Below are 14,717 nucleotides of genomic sequence, written 5' to 3' on the forward strand. Positions count from 1 at the left end.
CCAAGGTAGATGGACCATTGGTCTGACTTGGTATCAATGGTCCAAGGTAGATGGTCCAAGGTAGATGGACCATTCCAATTCATGGTCCAAGGTAGATGGACCATTGGTCTGACTTGGTATCAATGGTCCAAGGTAGATGGACCATTCCAATTCATGGTCCAAGGTAGATGGACCATTGGTCTGACTTGGTATCAATGGTCCAAGGTAGATGGACCATTCCAATTCATGGTCCAAGGTAGATGGACCATTGGTCTGACTTGGTAGCTTCCTATGTTTCAGTTTCTGAAAGGGTGGCACTGGCATGGGGGTGAGCCACCACCTTCCTTTGCGAAGAACATAAGAAGAGCCATGCTGGTTCAGATCGAAGCCCTGTATAATCCGGTATCCTGTTCCCCAGGATAGTGTCCAACCAGGACGTGAGGGCAACAGAACCCTCCAACTTGCATTCTCCAGCAACTGGTGCACATAGGCATACTGCCTCTGATACTGGAAGTAATATATGGTCATCATCATGACTAGTAGCCATGGATAGCCTTATTGTCTTACCAGTTATTCTTTCTTCCTAGAATATGAACACTTCTCCATATTTTTGGTAGAAACAGCTGAGCAACAAACATCATTAGGCCCCAGATGTATGTGTGTCTAGAAATCTGAGCTGCACACCTTGTCTACTATAAATACGAATTATGTATAATCTTTCATTTTCCCTTTATAGATAAAGGAAGGAGGGAGAGAGAGAGATCATGTCACTGGCTTCCTGGTTTGGATGGAATGAACCCCCCAGTCGCATTTCCCAGAGGAGCCCGACAGAAATGGTAATGGAGACCCTTATGATGGAGCTTGGCTGGCAGATCAAGGAAGCTGAGAAACAGCAGCGGGAACGAGAAAATGAGTACCGCAAGATAAAGACGGGTGTCGATTATGGCTGGCTGGTTAGCCAACCAAAGCACAGCTATGATATCAGCCCAGGAGACCGTCTGCAACTCGAAGACATGTGCTCCAAAATACATCCCTCCTACTGTGGGCCCGTCATTATTAGGTATGGTGTAACCTTTGGTAGACTTCTTTGTGTGTTGCATAAGAGTTTAGGTCGGTGGCAGTGTCATGTTAAGCACACAGAAGAGCCATTTTGGATCAATACAAAGGTCCATCTAGTCCAGCATTCTGTTCCCACAGTAGCCAATGGGAAACCCACAGCCAAGTCATGAATGCAGTAGCATCCTCCCGCTCATGTTCCCCAGCAACTGGTATACAGAGGCATACTGCCTTTGATACTTTGATATACCCATCATGACTGGGTTTCATTGCAGAAAAGGGCAACTAAACTGATCAAGGGGCCGGAGCAACTCCCCTATGAGAGAAGGTTACACCAGCTGGGATTGTTTAGCCAGGAAAAAAGGAGGGTAAGGTGAGACATGATAGAGTTCTACAAAATTATGCATGTGTGGAGAATGTGGATATGGGGACATTTTTCACCCTCTCTCAAAATACTAGAACCCAGGGTCATCCTATGAAGCTCATTGGTGGGAGATTCAGGACAGATAAAAGGAAGTCCTTCTTCACACAGCGCATAGTTAAACTACGAAATTTGCTACCATAGGATGTAGTGATGGCCACCCATTTGGATGGCTTTAAAAGGGGGTTGGACAAATTCCTGAAGGAGAAGGCTATCAATAGCCACTAGTCTTGATGGCTATGTACCACCTCCAGTACCAGAGACAGTGACCCTATGTACACCAGTTGCTGGGGAACATGGGTGGGAGGGTGCTGTTGCACTCATGCCCTGCTTGTGGGTTCCTGGTCGACAGCTGGTTGGCCACTGTGTGAACAGAATGCTGGACTAGATGGACCCTTGGTCTGATCCAGCAGGGCTCTTCTTATGTTCTTATTGACTGCCTTTGCCTCCCTGAATTTGTCTAATCCTCAAATTGGTGGCCATCACCATATCTTGTGGTAGCAAATTCCATAGTTGAACTATGTACTGTGTGAAGAAGGACTTCATTTTATTGCCTTTTATTCATCAGATTGATTTGCTGCAAAACAAGTGAAGTGCTACATTTTCTCATGTTTGAGCCTCTTATGCCTTACTGCACCTACAGTCAACACAGCTGGCTAGCGTGTAAAAGGCGGGGGAAGGCATGATACCATTTTTTGCTGTTAGGTGAGAAACTTCCAAGACCTACCCCTCCTGTTGGCAGGAAATGCCTTTTTGTTTTTATGGTAAACCCGCTACTGGAAGAAGACCACGCCCAGATCTTGCAATACGTGATTATTGGCTCTCTGAAATGAAATTCTGGTCACCCACAATTCATATGTTCAGGAAAGGGAAAGGGGCAGTCCAAAAGCTGTTAGGCTCGTGGACTAGCAGGAGCCGCATGGACAATAAGAGGGCCATCATCATGCCTAAATAGCAATAGTAGCCAAGAATCCCACACAACAGGACAACCCTCTTTACTGAGGCACTTTTTTGTTTCAGGGGCTTTCTTCCTAGCCCTGTTGCTTCTCTTCCAAAGATTCTTAATACCCAAGGGGATTCCTGCAGTATAATGCAGAGGAGTTCTGAAAATGGCTCTGCCATTCATGCGCTTGTTGTGGCTAGCAGTGACAACTTAGCCTTTTGGCTATAGCCTGTCTTCTTGGCACACATGTTTTCTGGGTGTGAGGAGGGAATTCTACCATATGAGCCTTTACCTGTAGTTGTAGTTGGGACATTCGTTTGCCACCTCATCTACTATTTGTGAGAACTAAGCCATGATTCCCAGCTGTTATGAGGTAATCTTGAGTCTTGTGATTTTAGGTGTGTCCTAAAGCTTGCAAGTGGAAAGGCTGGATAAATCTGGGCTCTTCTTCATTTAATAGCTTTCTAACCCTTATGGTTACAGAGAAAAGCCAGAGTGGTTCTCAGATCTGAGACTCTCCTGCAACACAAGGTCTACTTATGATTAAAAAAGTTAAAATGCCCATTGTTTACCATCACTCTTTCTCCTTCTCTTTTCCTCCTACGTGCTCTTCTGCAACTGTCAGTTTCCTCTTAAACCAGAGTGGCCCTCCAGATGTTGGACTACATTATCCCTAACCACACTGGCTGCAGCTGCTGGAAGTTGGTGACTAACAACATCTGAAGGGCCACAGGTTCCCCACTCCTGTCGTAATCATTAAGAACCAAGAAACAAAATGGTGTTGTTGCTACTGTGAGTTATGAACTGGTGGGTCATGAAAGACCGGTGATATATTGTGGAGAGTGTGTTGGAGCTCAGTGGTAGAGCACGTGCTTTGCATTGCAGAAGGCCCCAGGTAGGGCAGTAAAAACTCCTGCCTCTGGAGAGTTGTTGTCAGTCAGTGTTGACAATGCTGGGCTAGACAGGTCAATGGTCTGACTCAGTATAAGGCAGCTTCTTATGTTCCTGTGAGACCTGGATTCTAATCTTGGCTCAGCTATGAAGTGGGGGTTCTATGATCTTGGGACAGTCACAATCTCTCAGCCTAATCTATTTTACAGGGAGGATAAAATGTGGGGAGGAATCCCAAGCATACAGTCCTAGCCTGTTTGGACTAAAGTGAGACTCAAATGTGATAAAATGTGTAATTTTAAAATTGCTCTGAAAATGTTTACTATTCTCTCTCAGATATTGAGCAGAAATCACTTAGCAGTTCTCAGGGAGGTGGGATTCAAGAACTGGCTCATCCTGTTTTTAATACACCAGGAGTGGTTTAATTTACAAAACTGTTACAGAATCTTAAATCTCAAACATTTGTAAATGTTTCCAGCTCCCACTTCCTTCTGTGTACTCTTAGCAACACTACTGAGGACAGCAATTGTTCCTGCCAATGTTCTCTGTTTCCGTTGTCCCACTACCCCATCTTCTGGCAGCCCAAATTTAGAGTGCTTCTGAGCTCTAGAACTTCTACCTCAGTGATACTTTCAGCTGTGTAGTTATGAAGAGAGCTGGAAAAGACCCACTCGTTTTTTTTCTAACGTACACATTTATGAATATTTTTTCAAAGCATCATCATTGTTGTTGTTGTTGTTGTTCAGTCGTTAAGTCGTGTCCGACTCTTCGTGACCCCATGGACCATAGCACGCCAGGCCTTCCTGTCCTGCGCTCTCTACCGGAGCGTGCTCAAGTCCATATGCATTGCATCGGTGATGCTGTCTAGCCATCTCATCTTCTGCTGTCCCCTTCTCCTTTTGCCTTCAATCTTTCCCAGCATCAGGGTCTTTTCCAGGGAGTTTTCTCTTCGCGTTAGGTGGCCAAAATACTTGAGCTTCAGCTTCAGTATCTGTCCTTCCAATGAGCAGTCAGGGTTGATTTCCTTTAGGATGGACTGATTTGACCTCCTTGCAGTCCAGGGGACTCGTAAGAGTCTTCTCCAGCACCACAGTTCGAAAGCATCAGTTCTTCGGTGCTCAGCCTTCCTTATAGTCCAGCTCTCACAGCCGTATGTTGCTACTGGGAAAACCATAGCTTTGTTTAGATGGACCTTTGTCGGCAAGGTGATGTCTCTGCTTCTTACTATGCTGTCTAGGTTTGCCATAGCTTTCCTCCCAAGGAGCAAGCGTCTTTTAATTTCATGGCTACAGTCACCGTCTGTGGTGATCTTGGAGCCCAAGAAAATACAATCTGTCACTGCTTCCATTTCTTCGCCTTCTATATGCCAGGAAGTGATGGGGCCAGATTATGCTGTCTATACTGTAGTGGCCACTGGGCAGAGATGGGAAAAGAGGATGCTGCTGATTGCTGTTGAGGAGGGCTCAGCGAGGGGAGCATCCTGAGCTTTACTGGAAAACTTTTGGCAGTTTGGAGCCAGCTTAGTTGCAACCTCCGTCTTCCTTGATTTACAGCTCCAAGCCACACAAGCACAAAAGGTCTCTGGACTGACCAAACAACTGATTCTATTCCTGCTCTAGATCTGAGGATATTGGTTCTCATTTTTCTGTCAAAATCCAGTTGCCTATTCTTAAAGCTACGAAGATAGGGTTGAATGTATGCTGGCAATTCCCGGTGAAATCTTAGAAGTCAGGTAGTTGAGCGTGGTAGATGTTCATGGAGTCGGCTTCCATGTCTTACGTAGGGCCTTGCCTCTCCCCATAACTAGCTGAACTGGATTAAATACTAGCTGAGTCCCAGTATTGGGAAAAAGGTGGGATATAAATAAATATAATAATAATGATAATAAATACGGTGGAATAGGCATCCTCCCAATGTGGCCACCAGGAATGAAAAGCTTTGCCTGCCCTGATGAGAGAAGGTGTGGGGCAGCTGAAGTGGGTTCCTGGGGGCCATGTTGGGAGGATAATCCAAATGATGCCAGGGGTGTGGTCATACTGCTTTGATGCCAGGGGCATGCCCAGGCTCCCTGACACCATACGGCCTGCAGAGGGCTGGGTGGTTTGGGGACATCTCCCCCCCCCCACTGCATTATGGTTGTAAAGTATAGATTTAAAGCTCAAATTGTGGTGCCTTATTCCCCCCCCCCCCAAATCATGGATTACCTGTTTGGATTCTCCCTCCTCCTCCCACCCCTTAGATTTCGGCAGCTTGTGGCTGAATATGAACCAGAGCCCTCGGAAGTATCCCGGCTTTTCCGTTCTGTTCTGCATGATGCCGCCGAGAAGATCAAAGAGGAAGAAGAGGCAAAGAAGCTTGCGAGGCAATGGAACACAAGGCAGAAAACCAGCCTCTCTCTCACGACCTTCAAATCCCGAGCCAGGATTTCGCCATTCAGCAGTGATATTAAGACCATTTCGGAAGATGTTGAGAGAGGCACTGACCCGAACAGGAGAGTATGGAGCTTGCCTGAATTCCGGAGTACCAAGGACTACTGACTTAATTCGTAACCGTCAGATTTCAGAAACAGACCAATTTATTTATCCATGCAGTTTGGGGCTGATTTTTGTCTTCTACCCAGTTGTCCGTCCTTGCTCTAGTTCTGTGTTGAATTTACATGAACACTTTTTGGGTGTCCTTTTAATCCAGTAGTGGGCAGACTTCAGGCTTGCTAGATCTACTTTTTTTTTTTTAACTAGAAGAACCCTGCGATCGACCAACCAGAACCAGGTGCAAAAGACATCCACTTAGAATTAAAGAATTCTGAGGCTAGGAATTTTGTGTGGCAGTTTTTTTTAGTACCAGAACTGTCCTCCCTTGCAGAAATCCACTCCTGGTTATCCTCAAGCTTTTCTCATTTCAACAGTGTAAAGTGGGGGGTGGGGGAAAGAATAATTTGCTATTGTTAAATAAACCTTGCTGTTCAGCTGCTAATCACCGAGATCTACCAGTAGGTTGCCATCAGCCTTCTACCCACCTCTTTTAATCCATGCATTTTGTGTGTGTGTTCCTGTTTTTCCTTTGTGTGTGCACATGACTAACCACTCAGATTAATTTTCAGATTGTGTGAAAAATTCCATGCAGCTTAGTCTGTGTGTGTGCATGTGTTTGTCTTTGATTGAAAGACAAGCCCAGGAGACGCAACCCTCTGTCTCTGTTTTATCCTTCATATGAAAGTCCCTCTCAATCTTTGTGCCCATAGTAGCTGCAGCTGATGCACATAGTCTTGGGGTCACCCACCATGTCAGCCCCAGCCAAACACTGAGCAGCATATCCAGGGGCTCACAAATACAATTGTCAGTTGGCAGCCATGTGCTTAATTCTAGCAACCAGCAGAGATATCATCTTATTTATTCCTGCACAGGACTGATAAAGCTTTCAAAAAACAACCAGCAGTGCCAGACAGCAGGATGTGCCTTTTCAAGATGGTGCCAGGCTTTGGCATCACTGTCATGAGTTGGAGGGGAGGGCTTGCCACCAGCACACACTGCCGACCAATCCTGTCCTGTAAAATACCCTTGTGAGGCAGCAGGTATAAAACACTGTGGCCTGGTTTGCACGTTGTAACAACCTACGATTAACAAACTGTGGGTTGTTGAACAGACAAGCAGGACCGAGCAATTGTGCTGGTTTCTGCTCAGTCATCTGCTCCTCCTGCAATAAACAACCCAGGGACGCTTTATCCCTAGGCTGAGTGTTGTGACGTCCAAACCCGGAACTTTGGGTTGTTGAGGGACAAACAACCTGGAGTTTGAGTAGGAAGTGAGACATCTGAGCCTCACCAGCTAGGATTGGCTACAGGCACAGCCAAAATGTAGAAAGACCCTAAGCATGTTATCATCTGACCATTGATGGCTGTTTTAACTTATGTTTTATTGCTTGGGGATTTTCTTCCTCCTCTAAAACCAGCTGCTACATGACCCTTATGACGGGCCACTTTTGTGGTCAGTAAACATGGTCTCCCTTCTTAGAGGTACCCAAGCAGACACTTCAGTGTAGTGCTGTTGAACATAAGGCTGTGCTATAGAAGGGCTTGCATAAGGCTGTCTTTCTTGTTGCCAGTAGCTTTTTAAAGCTAGAAAAAGCTCCTGGCTCTTACGCTAGCAAGAGAAGGAAGAACGCTTTGATGTGTTGTTTCCATGGTGCAGCTCTAAGGCAGCTGCTGTCACATTTCCTTGTGTGGTTTGGAATGAACTGCAGCTTGTGCAGGAGAACTTCCAACTGGTTTGTGCTTCTCTTCTCTACCAGAAGAAATGTGTTTTTGTTTCTAAACATCGGACACTGTTATGTAGGAAAGCTGCCCCAGTCTGCCTGCTGGTGGACGACAAAATGCTGTCCCGCCAAGAATGGGCTGGAATTTTGAACATGAGGTCCTTTCTAATCAAACTGAGTTTCCTTTGTAAAAAAAGGGACAAAACACTGCTGTCCCACACTGGAGGCATTCAAGAAGAGGCTGGACAGCCATTTGTCAGGGATGCTTTGACTTGGATTCCTGCACTGAGCATGGGGTTGGACTCTATGGTCTTATAGGCCCCTTCCAACCCTACTGTTCTACGATTCTATGAAAAGCTTAAAATAAGGCTATAGAATCACTGTAAAGGTGGTCCTTGGCTTATAGAAACACTTTTGCATGTGCCAGCCTCCCTTTTTGGACACAAGGCACAGTCCATTCAGAGTGAAGCGCTTTTCAGTACCGTTAATATAAATGAGAGACACTTAGAGATGGACATAAATCTCCCACTGAAATCAGCAGTACTTAGCTTTGGCTGGCTTATGCCACAGTATTCTGTGCAAATGGTTAGTGGGTGAGTTTTGGGCCCCATCTACACTGGGCTTTTACTCTGGGGTGGGTGCAAGTCAAGGTCCCTCATGATAGATGATGTAGTCACGGCTTCGCAGCCATCTGTGGTTTTCACCTGGAAAATGCAGAGTTCCAAGGAGTTGTTTCACTGAGATTTTTTGGGTTTGCTGCGGGTTCCCCCGCAGTTGCAGGCCATCTGTCCCTTCCCCAATCCAACTTCGCATTTTGCAGTGGGTGTGTTGTAGGTGTGCGTAGTGCCTGTGTCACTGTGACGCCCCTTTCCTCCCCCAACCCTTCATAGCTACGCAGTCACAGAGGCACAGAAAGTTGTTTTCATCTATTTAATCACACTTTCATACAGTTTTGCAGCTTCGTATCTTTGCAACAGTTGTGGACTCAGTACCCAAGGGCCAGGAGAGGGGAGTTCTTCAGGAAGGACCAACATCGCTCCAGCCACCATTTCGGAGCTATGGCTAGGCACGTAGTGCTCACGCTTGTGAGTGCAAACCATTGCGAGAGTCTCGGGCTGGGGAACTGACAGATTGATGGTGCAGAAATGAAGGAGTGCAAACCACTCACTTTTTATCTAAAAAGGGATGGAAAGACATAGCAGAGCCCCTCAAATACAGAACAGCCACTGAAGTGTCGAACCCCCACACTCACGGGACTGCACAGCTGCGCATTTCAGTAAAATGGCCCCCCAAATGGGCACAGTGAGTCTGTGAGGGAAACGCGCAGTACATCGTGAATGTATCGCAGGGCATGCTGACTCGAAGCCGAATTGCTGCGCAGTTGTGACAGGGTGGGGGGGTCAAAGCAGTGCCATATAGATGAGGCCTTGGTCAGTTCACTAAACAAATGGCTTATATGTCTGTTTTCCATTGGAAATGAACTTTGGATAGTGGCTCTTGTTGAGATTTGAGAGAATTGATTTCTGAGTTGTGACTAGACTTTCAGATTGACCCATGAAAGTGAATGGGGCACTCAAGGTTATACAGTGGAGTCTGGTGGCTTCGATGTCAGTGGGGCAGTGAATCTGCTCCAGGTTTCAATCAGAACTCTAAAAGAACTATCCAAGGTGCTGACATCAGAGTCACCAGCTTCCACTGAGGTTACAAGAGAGCACTATCTGCATCCTTTCCTTTCCAGGCTGCTGCTAAGATAGCTCTTGGAGTGATTTTGCTATCTTTAGGCTTCATATATGAAAGCAAATGGAGCAATGTGGCTGCGTTACATTGAAGAATTCTCTCTCACACACTCCACACCCCACACCCTGCACAGCAAACTGCATGATTAAATACGAGACAAACTCAGGGCTTCAGAATATCAGATCCAGATTGACCTGGACCAGTTAAACTCAGGAGCAGAGAAAGAGATCCAAAATATTTTGACAATCATACAGTTGGTAAGCCATTTTCTGTTTATCTATGAATAATCATTTGTTTAAAGCATGTGTATATTGCTTTTCCAACATTAAAAGAAACAATATATTTTTTAAAAAACACAATGATTTAAGGGCTAATGGTATGAGCTGCTGGGCCTGGACTTCTCCCTTCCCGCTTTCTCCTCAAGCCACATGGGTGGGTGTTTAGTTCCTGGGAAGGGCTGCAGGGAAGATGCTGTCTCAGATGAATTCTCTTATGCTGTGATGATCTATATTTGATAGAACACTTTTAAAAGGTATATTTTAAAGTTTGTTGTGGTAGAACTGGTTTCCCGCTTGCTCTGTCTTGTGCTGTATATATATTTGTGTATTTTTCTTTGTGTTGTGGCCTGTAACATAGGGAAAACTGACAGAAAAACATGAAAAGTCATTTTCTAACAAGTCATATGACCAACGTTTGTAAACTGTGAGTGAACAGATGTTTGTTGTACTAAGTTCTGAAATACATTCTTTAATTTTAGCTGCCCCTCTTGTCTTGTGATTGGCTTATATGCTGTGTTCCATTTATTAGCAGCCTCAGTATTATTTCTGGCATTGCTAAATTTGAAAATCTGAGTGCTAATTATGAGAAGAGTTTTTTTTTCTATTTTAAATACAGTTCCTTTTATTACAACATACTCAGGAGCTGGGTGCTCACACCTTTAAGCTTGTAATTATATGTACACTTACCTGGGAGTAAGCACCACTGAACATAATGATGGGACTTAATTCTAAACAGGCACATTATTCTATGCAGGACTGAAATGTACAATTCTCAATCTTTTAATTGGAATATGTAACTGAGGCTGCAATCCTGTTCCAATTTACTTGGGGAAAAGCCCCCTCGAGCATAAGTGGGACTTACTTCTGAATAGACATGTATAGGATCACGCTGTTAATTGCTAAACCAAAAGAATGAAACTTAATAAATGCAGTTGTTAAAAGGGAGGGAGACAGATAGTGGGAAGAGGGTCCAGGAAATTACAAACCCAGATTGGTAGAAAGCATTATTAAAGCCATTTATAGAAAACAGACTTTAATTTTTTAAAAATCTTCCATATAGAAACATACAAAAGCAGCAGGCTTGCTGAGGAAGAATCATCATGGCTTCTGCAAAGGGAAGTGTAGTTAACTTTTAAAATTATTGGGAAGTGCCAACAATCACATAGATGGGGTGACCAATAATAATAATAATAATAGTAGTAATAATGATGATGATATATGTTAAAGTATTTCTTAGAATTGATCTTAGCAAAAAGGATTTTCAAAAAGCTTTGGGCGGTTTCCCACCAAAGGCCCTTAAGAAAGGTTGTCAGGAAGAAAGATGAGTTACTGGTTAGAAACCAGGAAGCAGGGGACTGGAATAAACAGTGGAGGAACCAAAGCCATGGGTCCTCCGACTTCTCTTCATTGTGCCTAATGTTGTTTAAAATTCATAATGCATATCAATCATTGCCTAAGCAGCAGCTGCTCTTGTATGCAGCTGCTTCATACATATGGGCTATAATCCTTTTAAACTTTTCACCAGCCTTCCCCAACCTGGTGCCATCCAGATGTGTTGGATTACAATCCCTATCCACAGCCAGCATGGCCACCTATCACATTGGCTGGGGAAGATAGGGGCTGGGGAAGGCCACTTTACACAGAGTAGCGTGCTGGTGCCTGTATTTTTGTTTCCTTTTGTTAAAAAGTCATGATAGAGTTCTTCTTAAAGAAATGTAATGGTCACTGATACATGTATATGTGTGAAAAATATAGAGCATTAAAACAATAATGATCCGCCTTAACAATGAAACATGTTAATGTATCATTATGAAACTGCTTGGGCCACACTTATGGGAGGGAGTGTAAAAATGTGAGTTATTTTCACAATAGCTGAAGCTGAGTACACCTCCAAAACACTCCAATTAGCTTGGAAAGATGAGAAACTTGAGACATGAACCCAACTTAGAAGTAGTGGGTGGTGCTTAGCCCATAACAATCCAAGCCATTCCGTGTACACAAGGGAACAGTGTGGGTCAGCCAGGTCCCTTCTCCATGTTTGACCAACAATAAATTGAGCAGAGGAGGGGTCACCTAAGTTTGCAAAGCAAGCTACAGTATAGTAATGAGGCATTTGACTTTATGGTCAGAACCAGACTTGATTGGGTGTATGGTCTGGCTAACAGCGAATACTGCTGGATCTCTACTTCGGATGTGCTCCTCCAGTCCACTGAATTGAACACAGGCAAACAGAAATAGGTTCCCCCAACGCATAATGAAGGAATTTGCTGCCACAAGATGTGGTAATGGTCACTGCATGAAGCTCAAAGCAGATTAATGATGCTCAAAACAGATTAGAGAAAGCCATGGAGGTGGGATCTAGCAATGGCTATTTGCCTGATGACAACATAGAGCTTCTATTTTCAGAAGCAGTATGCTGCTGAATACTAGTTGCTAGGGAGCAACAGTGGAAGAGGGCTTTTGCCTTCAATCCCAGCTTAGGAGTTTTCCAAAGGCATTTGGTCAACCATTGTGGGAAGCAGCAAGCTGGAATAGATGGACCTTTGGTCTGATCCAACACGGCTAATACTCTTATGAAGCCTGATCCATCAGGTAGTACAAAAAAAGGGGGCCTATAAAAACTGGCACATCAAAATACCCAAGGCAGCAAGCCATGTGGCTTTTGATTGACACAGACATCCCACTGAAACAGGCAGATGTTCAGGTGATGCTACATTTAAACATCAAGATGAAGCGGCTATGAAGTAATGTGTTGGTCATTTGTTGTCAAAAACCATTTTGAACTGATTGTGAAAGCAATACATTTCTCTCCATTATTTCAGCACAATAAAATGTCATTGCTCAATTGGTGGGGGGGTTTTTGGACCAACATTTCCTTGCAAAACATTGGTCGCATATACAGATAAAGTACATGCACAAAACTTAAAACACATTTTACACATATATCCTGTTGCATGGGTCTCCTCCTAGACTGCCATCTCAACTGCTGACCAAATACACATGTACTTGGCTTCTGTAATACAACAGTGTCTGTAGTCCAGACCATCCTCTGGGTCCCAGCAAGAAACTGTCTTTACAGTTGAAGCGAGAACACTCATAGCGGTCACTTCAACTGTAAAGTGCAATTTTTCTCATGCGTAAAACTAATACATTGGTTTACTGCATGGACTAGTTGTTGTTGTTCAGTCGTGTCCGACTCTTCGTGACCCCATGGACCATAGCACGCCAGGCCTTCCTGTCCTGCGCTCTCTACCGGAGCGTGCTCAAGTCCATATGCATTGCATCGGTGATGCTGTCTAGCCATCTCATCTTCTGCCGTCCCCGTCTCCTTTTGCCTTCAATCTTTCCCAGCATCAGGGTCTTTTCCAGGAAGTTTTCTCTTCGCATTAGGTGGCCAAAATATTTGAGCTTCAGCTTCAGTATCTGTCCTTCCAATGAGCACTCAGGGTTGATTTCCTTTAGGATGGACTGATTTGACCTCCTTGCAGTCCAGGGGACTCGTAAGAGTCTTCTCCAGCACCACAGTTCGAAAGCATCAATTCTTCGCCGCTCAGCCTTCCTTATAGTCCAGCTCTCACAGTCATACGTTACTACTGGGAAAACCATAGCTTTGATTATACGAACCTTTGTCGGCAAGGTGACGTCTCTGCTTCTTACTATGCTGTCTAGCTTTGCCATAGCTTTCCTCCCAAGGAGCATCTTTTAATTTCACTAGACTACATAGTTATAAACAATGCCTATTTACTCACTTGTAATTTACAGTGCAAGTTCAGAAATAAGTGTGGGCAGATTTCATCCTAGCAGGATCTGTGTGTGTGTTTTTTACTAGAACCCTGAGATCTGCCAGTTGGACCCAAGTGCAAAACAGTAGCTCAGGTGGGTACACATATGCTAAGAATTAAGTAACATGGCTACTTCTCAGCACCTTCTTGGCCCAGGAATTTATGTTCAGTACCAGAACCAAGCTTACAAGTACTCCCATACAAAAATCCTCTCTTGGTTTCCCCACACACCTTATTTTTCATCAACCTGATTTAGGTGGGAAGAGGGGAAGATTTTTAGTTGTTGCTGTTAGACAATTAGGAGTTAGAAACCCTTGGCAACGTACTGCAAATCACACAGAGACCTACTTGTAGGCCCAAATCTATGTTCTGCTCACCCCTGGCTCAGAGCATATGCTGTGTTTCCTAACAGCATCTGTTGATAGCAAAACTCTACTGCCAGATGGTGACATCACATCAAAATAGGTGGGGTTTGTTCATGAAAGTAACTGTCATATCACATGACCCCAAAAAGGCTCAGGGAGAGAAGAAAAATGGTCTGACTCTTGTTCCCTCAAGACAAAGACACCTACGTGGTAGAAATTTCAAGCTCCACTTTGCCCTTGGGTGGTATTCAATTAACCCTTCCTGCTAACAGAAGAAAACAGGGAGGGGGTTATTTCCCCCTGCAGCCCCCCTGCGTTCCCCAGAGCTGATTTGGAGGAGGGGAAGTCTGCTTATGTGATGTTGGATTTTGCCCCAGCCAGTACTTAAACTTAACGAGTCCTGCCTATGAAGAACCTGTTCAGATAAACCAGGAAGAGATGAGTTACATAAAAAGAGGTATGTTTAACCTAAAATATACTTGGGGAAAAACAATATTTGTGTTCATCCAAACTCATATTAATCTAAATGTCCTAAAAATATGGGATGGAGCACATAAATGAACTCAGCAGAAATTTCATTTAGACACAGAAACAATATGAAGTATTTCAACAGAATTTCTCGGTGTGACACTCCTTACAGTTAATTGGCCACTGCAAGGTATATAAATAGCAGAACACTTCTATTTTTCACTGCATCTGTATTCTGTCAAATGTGAGTTCTCAATAAGTTTACAGAAGGACAGGGTGCCCTCTGCTGTTACTTCAAAGGTTTCATCAAATGGAAATTGTGAAACTTTACATTACAGCATATATAAATATGCCATAAATTGTACGGCGCATGAAATGTACTGGAGCTGAGAAGCAGAGAGGTGAGTTTTAGCATGTGCTGCACCCTGATGAGTAGCAATATTCACACTAAGTACTGTGCTAATGTATGCGAAAGAATAGTATTAATTACATTTTTCAGCCATGGCACAGAGCATGGGGTTGCTGCTGAAAATAGCATTTAGTTCC

The 14,717-nt window shown here is 44.2% G+C and overlaps 1 protein-coding gene across 3 annotated transcripts in view; it reads left to right on the top strand.

The window, feature by feature from the left end:
• The window catches only part of RD3 (RD3 regulator of GUCY2D), a 35,917-nt gene extending 25,884 nt beyond the window's left edge, over positions 1–10,033 (top strand). Inside the window, exons 2-3 of one of the 3 annotated variants that reach the window (XM_084828870.1) lie at positions 716–1,039; positions 5,530–10,033. In XM_084828870.1, coding sequence (XP_084684996.1) covers positions 744–1,039; positions 5,530–5,827 — 594 coding nt within the window. In that variant the 5' untranslated portion in view covers positions 716–743 and the 3' untranslated portion in view covers positions 5,828–10,033. The remainder of the gene's footprint in view (positions 1–715; positions 1,040–5,529) is intronic. The other 2 variants (XM_084828871.1, XM_084828872.1) reach the window with 2 other exon arrangements.
• Positions 10,034–14,717: the final 4,684 nt, after the last annotated feature.

This window comes from Heloderma suspectum, chromosome 1, assembly GCF_057233095.1.
Source record: "Heloderma suspectum isolate Gila_16-S chromosome 1, 16-S_ref, whole genome shotgun sequence".
Lineage (NCBI taxonomy): Eukaryota > Metazoa > Chordata > Lepidosauria > Squamata > Helodermatidae > Heloderma > Heloderma suspectum.